Source organism: Pelophylax lessonae (assembly GCF_965119305.1).
Source record: "Pelophylax lessonae genome assembly, chromosome: 2".
NCBI lineage: Eukaryota > Metazoa > Chordata > Amphibia > Anura > Ranidae > Pelophylax > Pelophylax lessonae.
In genome coordinates, this window is record NC_138769.1 from 732,251,286 (window position 1) to 732,265,269 (window position 13,984).

The 13,984-nt window shown below is 45.3% G+C and overlaps 3 protein-coding genes across 3 annotated transcripts; 1 reads left to right on the forward strand and 2 right to left on the reverse strand.

The window, feature by feature from the left end:
* Positions 1-230: 230 nt before the first annotated feature.
* Positions 231-623, forward strand: LOC309547621 (histone H2A type 1-like; the record flags this gene model as incomplete). Its single annotated transcript, XM_082247498.1, has 1 exon — positions 231-623. The coding sequence occupies one exon, from the start codon at positions 231-233 to the stop codon at positions 621-623; it is 393 nt and encodes a 130-aa protein (XP_082103624.1).
* A 1,447-nt stretch (positions 624-2,070) lies between these two features.
* Positions 2,071-2,382, reverse strand: LOC309547646 (histone H4; the record flags this gene model as incomplete). The annotated part of the gene is made up of 1 exon (XM_082247523.1): positions 2,071-2,382. The coding sequence occupies one exon, from the start codon at positions 2,380-2,382 to the stop codon at positions 2,071-2,073; it is 312 nt and encodes a 103-aa protein (XP_082103649.1).
* Positions 2,383-8,286: 5,904 nt separating this feature from the next.
* LOC309547586 (uncharacterized protein) lies at positions 8,287-8,934 on the reverse strand (the record flags this gene model as incomplete). Its single annotated transcript, XM_082247458.1, has 1 exon — positions 8,287-8,934. The coding sequence occupies one exon, from the start codon at positions 8,932-8,934 to the stop codon at positions 8,287-8,289; it is 648 nt and encodes a 215-aa protein (XP_082103584.1).
* Positions 8,935-13,984: the final 5,050 nt, after the last annotated feature.

The window sequence follows — 13,984 nt, forward strand, 5'->3', positions numbered from 1 at the left end:
AGCCTCTATCCTCCTCACTCTTCTATTGAAGGACTCAGTCATGTGATGAGGAGTGACGTCATGATTTCTTTCCTCATTTACTGATTGGTTTAGATACAAACCTAGAGAGCATTGGCTGACTTCAAACGTGGCCAATCATAGGGCGAGACGTCATATCATACAGCGTATAACAGGAAAGGGAGCGGCTCCAGCCATTCACATCTCTTTGAGAACTCCAATATCACAGAATCATGTCTGGCCGCGGCAAACAAGGAGGAAAGGTTCGGGCTAAAGCCAAGACCCGATCATCCCGGGCTGGTCTGCAGTTCCCAGTCGGTCGTGTTCACCGCCTGCTCAGGAAGGGTAACTATGCCGAGCGGGTCGGGGCCGGAGCTCCCGTCTATCTGGCCGCCGTCCTCGAGTATCTCACCGCTGAGATCCTCGAGCTGGCCGGTAACGCCGCCCGCGACAACAAGAAGACCCGCATCATCCCCCGACACCTCCAGCTGGCTGTCCGCAACGACGAGGAGCTCAACAAGCTGCTCGGGGGCGTCACCATCGCCCAGGGAGGAGTCCTGCCCAACATCCAGGCCGTGCTGCTGCCCAAGAAGACCGAGAGCCACAAGGCTGCCAAGACCAAGTAATCCCCAACAATCTCCCCATCCCCCTCCTCACCAAACACAAAGGCTCTTCTCAGAGCCACCCACATCTACATACAAAGAGCTGCATACATCTGCATTGTTATTCGGAGATCTGATTGTAACAATGAAAGATTGCATTTATTTTCCACGTAGGAAATAAAATCCTTACTATGACTAGAAGGTGTGATTCCCCATGGGGGGGACAATGTCTTAGGATGACACGTGGCAGTAATAAGAAATGATGATAGATGTTTATATTGGAACGCTTTCAGTGTCCCTTTATAGAGCAATGTCCTCTCATTACAGGGACTCCTCTTCATTCTCCTCCATCCTTTACTTCTCATCACAAATCATTCTAGAAATAACAAACAATTCTTCTCTCACCTGAAAAGGACCCCCCCCCCCCCCTTCACTCTCACCGCAACACAAATATACATTGTCATGTCATCTCACAGTTCTGATTGCTTCAATCTTCATGTTTCCCGCCACAATTCTCTCTACACTTCCCATCCTCTCACATCTACCATCACGATAATACAGCAGCTTTCATCAACGGCCCCTTTATTTCACAGTGCAATTCCACAACGATAATCCATACATTGATAAACGTCCGTTTTGTTGTTTTATACTTCAGAGTCCGCCCTGCTGTAGAGATGATTAGAAAGTCACTGAACACGTGACCTCTACTCTGAGAAAGGAGAGAGATCGCACACTTTCTTTGTACTCCTCATAGGAAAGACATTAGTGGCTGGCTGTGGGATCTCCCACAACTCTGATTGGCCAATATTTCAAATTTCACCCGCCTGAATTGTGTAAATCGTTACACAAAAATCCATTTCTTTTATACCGCCAAATCCGACCCTGAATACTGAGATCAGCAGAGGAGAACTTTGATCGGAAAAACAGATCAACACTTTAATTTAAATCAGAATAGAGAGGGGTGACCGGATTATTACTGACCTAAAAATGTCCTTCATTGCAAGTGCTCGGAATCCACCGCTATACACAGAACACGACAGTCACATGACTTCTACCTGTCTTTATGATGAGAAAATAGAGTAATGATCATCTAGAAATGTCACTGAGCGATATTTATTGTCCCCTTATCACACCCCGAATATTTCTATAAAGAAATGTGAGGTGACTGGGAATAATGCCTAAGAAAGGGGTTTATCGGTGTCTCAACAAGCTAGCTGAATAAGAATAAAGTGATCTAACGATATTGTAAGCGGAGAGAATATATACACTAGATCGCTTCGATCTGTTGTATTCCAAGTAAAATAAAGTTGTACAATCGGATTAATATGTGTTTAGCTAAAAAGCTTTCATTCCGACGTGCTAAAAGTTGATCTTAGAGAAATGAATGGTTACAGCTCTTTGTGTGAGAAGGTGGGTGGCCCTGAGAAGGACCTTTGTTGGGGTGAAGTGGGTAAGCGGTGAATGTTGGGGTTTAGCCTCCGAATCCGTAGAGAGTGCGGCCCTGGCGTTTTAGGGCATAGACGACATCCATGGCGGTGACGGTCTTCCTCTTGGCGTGCTCGGTGTAGGTGACGGCATCGCGGATGACATTCTCCAAGAAGACTTTGAGCACTCCGCGGGTCTCCTCATAGATGAGTCCGGAGATGCGCTTGACACCCCCTCTGCGGGCCAAACGTCGGATGGCGGGTTTGGTGATGCCCTGGATGTTGTCCCGGAGCACCTTCCTGTGGCGCTTAGCGCCTCCTTTCCCAAGACCCTTTCCTCCTTTACCGCGACCAGACATCTCCAAGTTCTTCGTGTCTCAGACAAATATGAAGGAAAAGCACCCAGCCTCGCTTTATATGCAGCCTGTGCGGACCTGATGGAGAATAATGGGGAGGGGTTAGAGGAGGGAGTGTCCTGACGTCACAATAAGTCCGCCTCTCTGTGCTCTCAATCATCCAATCCTCAGCAGTTCCTTGATTTAAATTTCCCGCTCCATTATGCTCTTTGTTCATCAGAAAGAGCAACTTTTCACTTCTTTTGGGTGACCACTGGATTTCATTTCATCATCATTACTGGTGAGGTCATGTCTCTGACGTCACCCAGGATCCTCCAAATAAATGCCCTCACTACATACACAGACATCGGGATATTCACATTTAGTGAATTAAATATAAAAGTATCCTAATTTAAATATGAATATCTAAAATAATAGATTTATAAAGTAAATACAAATCGTAAAAATACCGTAAAATTCAGCATTTCAAACCCCCACCCAAAACGAGACGTAATACCTCCCAGCTTTTAGCAGAGTGCAGATCTCCTCCATAAATGACCCCAACCGGAAAAAAAAGAAGGAAGAATACCAGAGATATGAGCGCACTCAAATGTCCATACAACTTGTTTGAAGAACAAAAATTCTTCTAGCCACCCCAAAATATAGACAATTGTCTTCTGAAGAATGATCCGTTTTCCAATATTATCTAGAAAGCCATTTCTTTCCCAATAATTATCACAATCGTTTAACCGACTTTTTATTACATCTGACCAGAGAAGGCTTCCTAGACCATTAACACTTCCTGGATATAAAGTTCTCCTTTCAATCGATCCTGTTTATAAGAGATGTTCCGACACCGCACCTTCCACTGGTGACCTTACTATCCAGATTACTATATAAAGTCCCCACAATGAACTCTCTGCTATGGGATCCTTCAGGTCATACACTGCACGGATGGATTGGGACATCTAGAACCCTTTGCTGATCTCTCACAAGTCATGTACCTCCAGAGTCCTGGAACAGATGAGAGGTCACACATTGTATTATGTCTCCAGAATCCCGGATCTCTCATCATCTTCTATTAGAATGGGATAGGACCCGGCACAGCCGCTGCACATAACCAGAGTACAAACCAATTCCATCCCTCAGTCTACATACACCAACCAATCTCACCCCATCATTGCACTCTATTATTTCATGTGTTATTCTGCAGCAATACTCCCTGGATCAAACATGTCCCCTTCTCAGCAATCAGATCTTTTAGGCGTATTTGAATAATTGTATGTGGATTTATTGGTGAAAGGTGCGGTAGCGGCACTCCTATTATAATGATTACACAGAGATTTGATTGAAAGGGGAATGGGAATCCAGCGATAGGTGTTCAGGATCTAATATATAAAACTAGCGCAGATTCTATTTAGACCCAACTCAGGCTAAAATAATTATTTAGATGGACTAATTTGATCAGACTGTAATAATGTTAAGGTGCCCAGTGCGTCTATATTAGCTGCGGAGATAAATATTAGAACCTAGAGACCACAACTCCCAGCTGGTTAACATAGTTTGGTTTAATGTATACAAATGGAGAAAAATGTAAAAACAGTCCTGCACGCTGGAAATTATTTGATAAACTTTCAATGGCATATATTAGGGAAATAATATGTAATGGAGCGATTTAAAGTCTATTGTGCAAATGTATCAAAATTGTAGGGCGTGGCTTAGGATGCTGTGAGAAAAACACCGCAAACAGCTAGCAGGACACCAGGGCTGGAGACGGCCGGGAGTTCCTTCTATATTTATTTTCATTGCCGAGAATCCTAGTGTCAGGTTGACACATTGTCATGTGAGTGTGTGTAACTATTTATTTAAATAAACTTTGTTCTTTTGTAACGGAATTACGCTATGTTGGATTTGTTTCTCTCCTTCTCCCTATCTCCGGGAGCACTATCCCTGGTGGAGGATAGAATCAAGCAAGATTGCTACCAGATAGAGTGCTGTGGAGGTATTATACAACCAAAAGTGGAGTCTATCAAAAGCGAGTTTGCTGGGTGTTTCCAGCTAAGGTTCTGGAGAGTTCAGAGAGAAAGCCTGCACAGACGGTGGGATCTGCACGTGTGGACACCAAAAGCACTTTATAATTTAGTGGCACTTTTTGCACATTTGCACAAAAAACTAGCTTGAAGCAGTATATGGACTGTTTATGGGACTAGATTGATTTCTTTGCAAACTATTTAATTTTTCATATATAATTTTGCATTATATATTTCGATGATGGGTCTGTTTTAAGTTTTTTTGCACACATTGGTACAAGGTTATAGTAATACCAATATCCTTGTTTTATAAATTATTGATTATTTTTATATAAATGATTTCACAGATGTTTGCACTATAGTCACTTTATACTTATTTTGTCACACAGCTGCCATCTAGTGGTCAGTTATTTAACTACGCACATTTTTCGAATTTTTGGTTACAATTTTGCTACATTTGCACAATAGACTTTAAATCGCTCCATTACATATATTATCATATGCATTCAGATTTACAGTATTCATTTGCACTATAAATACGTTTTTTACACCTTATCACATAATTTCCAGCGTGCAGGACTTTTTTTTACATTTTTGTCAATTTGTATACATTTTACCAAACTAGGTTAACCAGCTGGGAGTTGTGGTCTCTAGGTTCTATTATTTATCTCCGCATCTAATATAGACGCACTGGCACCTTAATATTATTACAGTCAGATTAAATTAGTCTATCTAAAGATTTTTTTTAGCCTGAGTTGGGTCTGAATAGAATTTGCGCTAGTTTTATATATTTTGTTGGTCTTTATGTAGTCTATCTACAAGTAACCAGCAGCATTTTTTTATTGACCCCACTTATATGTAAATTGATCTTATATGTGAATGGTCCTTAATTTTGTCCAAAGCTATTATCCAAAGCACTTGATAACACTTGATGTTCAGGATTTAATGCTGATCCACATGGAATATCTGGAAATAATGATCACACTGAGTGCTACCTGATCTGCACGGAGCAGGGAGGGCAATGCTGGGGGGATGTCTGCTCAGCGATCTGTCCCTCCATGTTAGTACAGAATTGTGCTGGATGGAATAAGCTGTGCAAGTCAACTTTCTACTTGTTATTCACTAAGAACGAAATAATAAGATCAGTGAGATCGGAGGAGGATTTTCTGTCATCTCATTTACTGTATTATGGAGAAAAACTGTCCAATCTCAGATCTTCTAATTCTTACACCGATTAGGAATCTCCGATCTTTTGATTTTTAAACACATTTCTGATGAATATTTTCTCATTTGGCAGAAAGGAAAACTGATAGAAAGGATCCTCAGCCATTCAATACTCTGAAGAGAATTTCATTTACTTTGTAACTAGAAATCAGCAAAATGTTTACAATGTTTCTAAGAGGGGACAGATCTGCTTCTTCAGACATGAAATATTTGTGTTATTGGTTCATTGTACATATCTGGCAGTGCCATGATTTCTACCAGTCCTTTCACTTTTTTCTTATTCTAGTTTTAATATGAGGAAATCTGTAACTGCTACATGTCTGATAGAGGTCAGTTCCATGATCCTACACAGATCTGATAATGAAACATGGAATCCTTTATTTCCCATCATATAGAAAGGTAGAGATCTACCGCCAATCCATTCTCACAGTCTATAATTCTCAAATCTATAAGGAGTCTCTAATCTTTGAATATAAAGATATTTCTGATGAATGTTTTCTCTTTTTGGTAATAGAGAGCGCTTGTATGATGTAGAGGAACTCCCCTCCCCCATCCCACACAAAGAAGACATCTCTACTTACGAAGATAGCGTGCAGATTTTGGCGGGCATTGTAAAAATGACGCTTTTTTTAAGTAAACCAATCATGAAAAGGGCTGTGCTTTTATTGTCCAATCGGAAGGCAGTGAAGTGTATAAATGGCTCCGCAGAGCGGCAATGATTCACATTCACTGTTCCAGCAGAGAGTTGAGTAAAGATGGCGAGAACCAAGCAGACCGCTCGTAAATCCACCGGAGGGAAAGCTCCCCGCAAGCAGCTGGCCACCAAAGCCGCCCGCAAGAGCGCCCCGGCCACCGGCGGAGTCAAGAAGCCTCACCGCTACAGGCCCGGCACCGTGGCTCTCCGAGAGATTCGCCGTTACCAGAAATCCACCGAGCTGCTCATCCGCAAACTGCCCTTCCAGCGCCTCGTCCGAGAGATCGCCCAGGACTTCAAGACCGACCTGCGCTTCCAGAGCTCCGCCGTCATGGCTCTGCAAGAGGCTTCCGAGGCTTATCTCGTCGGACTCTTCGAGGACACCAACCTGTGCGCCATCCACGCCAAGAGGGTCACCATCATGCCCAAAGACATACAGCTGGCACGCCGCATCCGCGGAGAGAGGGCATAGAGGGGGAGCGGAACCACCACCCCTACTACTACTCCCATCATCCCAACACAAAGGCTCTTTTCAGAGCCACCACATCCTCCTATATACAGAGCTCTATATATCTATTACCCCGACTACAGGGCGAATCCAAACAACTTGCATTACACTTTTATATATATATATATATATATATATTTTCAGATGAATGTATGGATCGGTTCCTCGTGCTGTAATAGAATTCTAGTGATGAGTTTTTGTACAATGATCACACCGAGCCAATTTACCCCGCCGGGGAGATCTCCGCTTCCCTCTTTTCTTCTCCCAACTCCAGTCTGGAAATTCTCATCTTATCCACTGAAGAGAGAAGCTTCGCTGCATTCCTTTCTCCTTTTATCTAGACCCTGTATTACTTTTATATCCGTTCAATGATAATAGTTTTCAACTGATAGAATTGTAGCCGATTTGTCGGAGACATATTTCTAGAAGCAAAATTCGCCTTTAAAAGTACAAAAGTTCGATGGGGGGTTCGGTATTTATTCATTAGTGCAATTATTTCCATCATCAATCCATCACAAAGTAACAACTCATACCTTTTATGAACAATCTATACTTGGAGAATCTCCTCTGCTTTTCTCTAACCCAATACAATAATTCCCGGATAGAGAGGGGGAGGGGAACACAGCTACACACTGACTTCCCATCCACCATTTCTGTGTCTCATTTTTACACCTAACAATAATTTCATCAGATTTTCTAGATACTTCTATCGGTTTTCTCTTGGCAAAGATAGAGATGTGGTGATTGATCAGCTGAAGAGAAAATATTGGGGGAATAAACCGGCGTCCACATGGGGGTGTCACTAGGGAAGGGGCAGTCATGTCCTCTACTAGCACTGTGTAATGAGAGGAGATCAGAGCCGGCCGGGGCTGCACACATGGAGAGACTGGAAGGAAGAATATATCCCATATTGTATAGAAAACAAATCATTGCTGGGGAGAATCCGGGGAACTCCCCTGGAACCCCTTTGTTCCCATTATTAGTTTATTTATTCCCAATCTCCCCTCTGGGAGGGAACTGTTACATTAATCAAAGCTGTGAGATTTTGGCGGCCAATTTGAAAATGCTCCGCTGCACCAATCGGTTGCTTGTGCTTCATTTGTCTACCAATGAGAGCTTTTAGAGAAAACTGCCGAATGATCGTTTTCTAGATGTGACACCGGGGATTGCATAACCGATATCGATGCACACACGATGCGTTCGGATCTCCCGCTGTATGAATGTATGATGGAATTGTTCTATAGAGGGAATTGTGTAGGGTTGCGATGTGTGAGGAGGAGGTAGGTGGGTGGCTGTGAGAAGATGAGGTGTAAGTAGTCAGTGTAGAATGTGATGAGGATGTGGAGGTAGGAGGTATAATGAGGCTCCTGGTCGGTGTTCGGTATGTAGAGCTCTGTTAGGAGGAGGTGGGTGGCTCTGAGAAGAGCCTTTGGGGGGTGTAGATGAAGGAGTTCTCCGGCTGCTGCTTGGATTTATTTCTTCTTCGGAGCGGCCTTCTTGGGCTTGGCTGCTGCCTTGGGTTTTGCCGCCTTCTTAGCCGGACTCTTGGCGGCATTTTTGGGCTTGGCTGCAGCTTTGGGCTTCTTGGGGCTCTTTGTCGCCTTCTTGGCAGCTGCAGCCTTTGCCGGTTTCTTGGCCGCTTTGCTGGCTGCCTTCTTGGGGGATTTTACTGCCTTCTTGGGGGACTTGGCCGCCGGTTTCTTAGGGGACTTGGCTGGCTTTTTGGCCGCAGCTGCTGGCTTCTTTTTGGGGGCTTTCTTGGCCTTGTCGCCCTCTTGCTGCTTCTTGTTGATCTTGAAGGATCCGGAGGCGCCATGTCCTTTCACCTGGACGAGGCTCCCCTTAGTCACCAGCGCCCTGATGGCGACCTTGAGGCGGTTGTTGTTCTTCTCCACATCGTATCCTGAGGCGGCCAGGAGCTTCTTGAGGGCGGCCAGGGAGACCCCGCTGCGCTCTTTGGAAGCGGCCACGGCTGTGACGATGAGCTCGGACACGCTGGGACCGGACGGCTTCTTGCTGCCTTTCTTGGCTCCTCCGGCTGCCGCCTTCTTAGCCGGCTTCTTCTTGGCGGCGGGCTCCGCTGGAGGAGCGGCGGCTGGGGCGCTCTCAGTCTCAGTCATGATTCTAGAAAGTCTATTGGACAGATAAACTTCCCCACTCACCTCTTCTGGGATTATATAGTTAAACTTCCTACACTGCTATTGGTCGGTACACAACAAGCCTCCTGCTCTGCTATTGGTTACACATCAGACACGCCCACTCAGTATCATGGAGTAGTTGGAGAATCTTCTCTCTCTTGTTGTGTTTCCCCGGTAGATAGAAAACCGACATTTATCTGAAATAGAACGCTGCCCGATCTTCATCGGGGACCCGATCTGCTCACTGGACTGTCACTTATCGGGGGTCACTTACAGCTGTCAGGAGCTGCTGAGGAGGCTGAACACAGAGGCTGCAAACACCTCCATCATCCTGAGTGTGTGTCCCATTCTTCCTTCTATCTTCTTTTCTACACAGAAAACAATCTTCTCACATCTCCCTCTAGAATGATCTTCACATTAGATGAGTGAAGAGTGACCATCAGGAAACATTTCCCTCTAATACAGAACTCTGCTCATCTATAGCTGAGTAGAAGGAGCCTGGAAGAAAAACATCAGCCGGTGACATGAGATCCTTGTGTGATGGGATGGGAGAGATTGTTATACATACAAATGTCTCAGCTGATTACACAATGTCATGTTTAATATACAATGTATCATTATCTGCTCACCATGATAAACATGTTTTTATACTCTGAGTATGTTTATTGTCCGATATTGCTGCAAATCTATACTGGCGGCTACTCATGTATAATGTTTGTTTTATATCCTTGTATCTAGAATATCATTTGTTAATTTGGCGTTTAAAGAGCCAATCCATCAAAATTTGAATTCACAAAATATTATTTCAGTAATAAGAACTTTGCTGCAAATCATTTTTTTTTCCTTTCAAAAACTCCCTCCCACCCCTCCCTCTCAGGCCTTTACCTCCAGACACAAAGTCAGACCTTCACCCTCCCCTTCCCTCTGATCACCTGATTTGGGGAAAAAAAAAAAAAAAGAAATCCATCATTAGGAATAATAGGTAAATTATAGATATATATTGAGTTTTGAGTAAAGAAGAGTATAATTGGACAGGATGTTACTGCTCTCTGTGCCCAATTACAGACATTTACTTTCTCATCTTTGTTCCATTTATATCAGGTAGAGTGAAAGCAAGGGAATTCTCCAAATGTGGTCACCAGAATATGACCATATAGAGGTTAAGAAGTCACCCCGGTCAAGCTGTTCGCGAAGATTCTGGCTAACAGGCTACTCCCGCTCCTACCCAAAGGGATCCATAGAGACCAGGTTGGCTTTGTCCCGGGCCGCGAGGCTCGGGATAACACCATCAAAGCGCTTAATCTGCACCATGTCCTCTCTACCACTAACCAGAAGGGGTTCCTGCTCTCCCTGGACGCTGAGAAGGCATTCGACAGGGTGTCGTGGGATTTCATGGCGGCGACGCTCTCCGCCTGGGGACTAGGTCCCCGGTACCTTGGATATGTCATGGCAATGTATGCTAAGCCACAGGCACGGGTACGTGTTAACGACACTCTGTCGAGTGCCTTCCATATCTCCAATGGTACTAGACAAGGGTGCCCTTTGTCTCCCTTGATTTTTATCATGGCACTGGAACCCCTTCTCCACAAGATTAGACAAACCGACACAGTCCACGGGGTTCGCTTCGCTGACGGAACATACAAGATCGCCGCTTATGCAGACGACCTACTGTTGTTTCTCACCGACCCCATCACGACTCTGCCTGCACTCCTCAAAGTGTTCGACAAGTACGCTTCTCTTTCCAACTTTCGGATTAATTTCTCCAAGTCCTTCGCGCTGAATGTCACCCTACCCCAATCGGAAGTCAAGCGCTGTCAGGCGAATTTCCGATTTGCGTGGAAATCGGACTCCATCACTTACCTGGGCATCAAAATTCCATCTAATCTCCAACACCTATTCGATCGTAACTTTCCACAGCTCATTGCACGAATATCGAAAGATCTCCGGTCCTGGTCCAAGCTGCAGCTGCCCTGGTTCGGCAGGGCGGCTGTCCTAAAGATGAATGTTCTACCCCGCCTCCTCTATGTCCTCCAAACGATCCCCATATTGCTCCCCCCATCCTTCTTCAAAACCTACCGTCGTATCAGCACTGCCTTTTTGTGGGGGGGACAAACAGCCCCGCATCTCTAATAAAATTCTCACGAGGCCAAAATCTAAAGGAGGTATTGGCCTTCCTGACCTGTATAACTATTACGCCGCCTGTCACCTTACTAGAATAGCAGATTGGAACATACATGAGCTTCATAAAGATTGGGTTTCCATAGAGAAGGGCTTTACTTCTCTGGATCTCCACTCATCTCCGTGGCTCCAAGACGCACACATCCCCCCTGCTCTTAAACTTCACCCCCTTATTGGTCCCTCTCTGAAAGTCTTCCGGTCAGTTACCGTGTCTCGCTCTATCTCCATGGTTCCTGGTCCTATGACTCCTGTAAGCTTGAATCCCGACTTCCCTCCTGGCATGCAGCGTACTTACCTGACCTCGAACTGGGCTCAAGACCAATTGAGAGTCCACCATCTTTGGAACAATGACGCACCTCTCTCCATATCCTCCATCTCTGAAAAGTCCGGCATGCCCCCCTTACTTCCCTGGTCACACTTGCTCCTCCAGCAGTACCTCAAGTCTCTTTCTCGCATATGCCCCTCCTTGTCCTCCTTGACCCCGTTCGACTCCCTGTGCCAACGGGAAGGTCCGATCTGCAGACTCCTTTCCACCATCCACTCCTTCTTGCTAGATGAGCCCGAGCAGAGGAAGCTCAAGCGCTGCGAGGATTGGGAAGCGGAGCTGGCAGTTACTTTCACCCCAGAAGACTGGGACCTTATCCATACCAACAACCACAAATATTCACTTAATGTCACCACGCAGGAAAGCGGTTACAAACTCGTTAGCCGCTGGTACTACACCCCCACTAGATTACATAAGCTTTTCCCTTCCACCTCACAGATCTGCTGGAGGTGTAACGCTGAACCTGGTACGCTCCTCCACATCTTCTGGACCTGCCCTTGCTCACTGCCTTCTGGGAGGAAGTTCATAGGATTGTGACGCAAGTGACCACAGCAGACGTCGCCTTCACTCCTGCCCAATACCTTTTGCACCACTCCTCTACTTCCAGCATGACTTACTCTAAATCCCTGGCGATTCTCATGGTGAACGCCGCCAGGCAGTGCATCCCGGCACTTTGGAAGACCACGCACGTGCCTACCGTCAAGCAGTGGTTCCAGCGCCTCTCAAAGGTAGCGGAGATGGAAGAGCTTATTGCCATCGCAAGAGATGCTCCTTCCAAACATCACAAAAATGGGCATGCTGGATTTACTATACTTCTACACCTGAATACTCCCGACTCTGTCAGTAAAGACCCTGTGGTACTATTCTCGCTGACCCCTCCGGTACACCGTTCTTTATGCTTATCATTATTTCCGCCCCCCCCCCTTTATTTATTTATTTTTTTCTTCCTTCCCCTCCCTCTCTTCCCCCCTTCCCCTGTCAACTCTTCCTCCACTCCTTCCTCCCCCCGCCCCCTTCCCCTCCTCGTCCTCCGCTGGAAGCTTCGTTGTCTCTGGGCGGGCCCGGACAACTAGCTCCCCCCCTTCTCTGCACGACTTAGTGGCTTTTTCGTCATTCCCCCTCCCGGACAACTCCCCTGTCTCCCGTCCCTGGGTTTTGATCACCCAGGCTATGGGCCTCGACACGGACCTGCCCGACTTGACTGCTTTGTTCTCCTGATGGTTCGCTTCCCCTTTTGTGTCTAGTTCTTTTACTTCTACTTTCACCACCGTTTCTTTCCACTTCAGATCCCTGTTCGACTAGATGCGCTTCACAGGGTGGAGTTGTCCCAGTTCCCCTTGGTTATTAATGATGTTTGTTCTATGCAATTATGTACTGGTACTTTTGCCAACATTGGCTGATTGTACGTTTGTAACTCTACATTTTTGTGTACAATACTGTACTGTTTCTTTTGCCAACTTTGGCTGATTGTAAGTTTTTAACTTTATATTTTTATGAACCAATAAAATATTTGGAAAAAAAAAAAAAAGAAGTCACCCCGGAGGACCTCACCTCTTTGAAAATGTCATCTGCCCCCTCCATTCCAAATAGCACCTCTCTTCTAGTGTTAATGAATTCCACCTAATCCGGAAAATATACAGCGCTAAGAAAAAAAAAAAAAACTATTGATGATCCTAATCACATCAAAAGTTCATGTATCTCATAATTCATCAAATCTCCAAATTTACAGTGAAAGGAAAATATATTCAAATAAGTCCTAACACAATAAATCTGAGCGATTAATCTTCTTCATCCGCCTGTGCATAAATATATCAGATTATTATTTTTCTTCTTCCCAAACAAGTGTAACGAACTCCAACTGTACCCCCCCCCCCTCCTGTGGACATACACTCACCGATATTTATCGGCATAGAGAAATCCCAGGGACGAGCTCAGCCCATCAGCTGTCAGATCCTCCTGGTGACTTGTATGCTTCGGATGAAATGAAATCCTCCAGCAAGTATCCGAATTCTCCATAAACAGCTACATAGTGTGATTCCATCAAAGGAGGAAATGTATTATAAAGTAGCTATACTGCCATAAACAAATACAAAGTTTGATAAAGGTCCCCCTGACGACCGCCTTATGTGCTCTCCAAAGGAGGAAAGGATCGTCGCCAGAGGAAGCGTTATCCAAAAAATAGTTTTCCAAACATGGAGTTATCTCCTGTGTACAGGATTTTGCAGAAGTTTTGTGTTCATTCTCCAAGTAAAATATTTTTAAATACAACAAATTGTGCCAAATTGTTGAGAAGGGAGTCCCTGTCCCCAGGGGAGAAGGGGTCCCCGTCCCCAGGGGAGAAGGGGTCCCTGTCCCCAGAAAAGAAGGAGTCCCTGTTCCCAGAGGAGAAGGGGTCCCTGTCCCAAGGGGAGAAGGGGTCCCTGTCCCCAGAAAATAAGGGGTCCCTGCTACCAGAGGAGAAGGGTCCCTGTTCCCAGGAAAGAAGGGGTCACTGTCCCCAGAGGAGAAGGGGGTCCCTGTTCCCAGGAA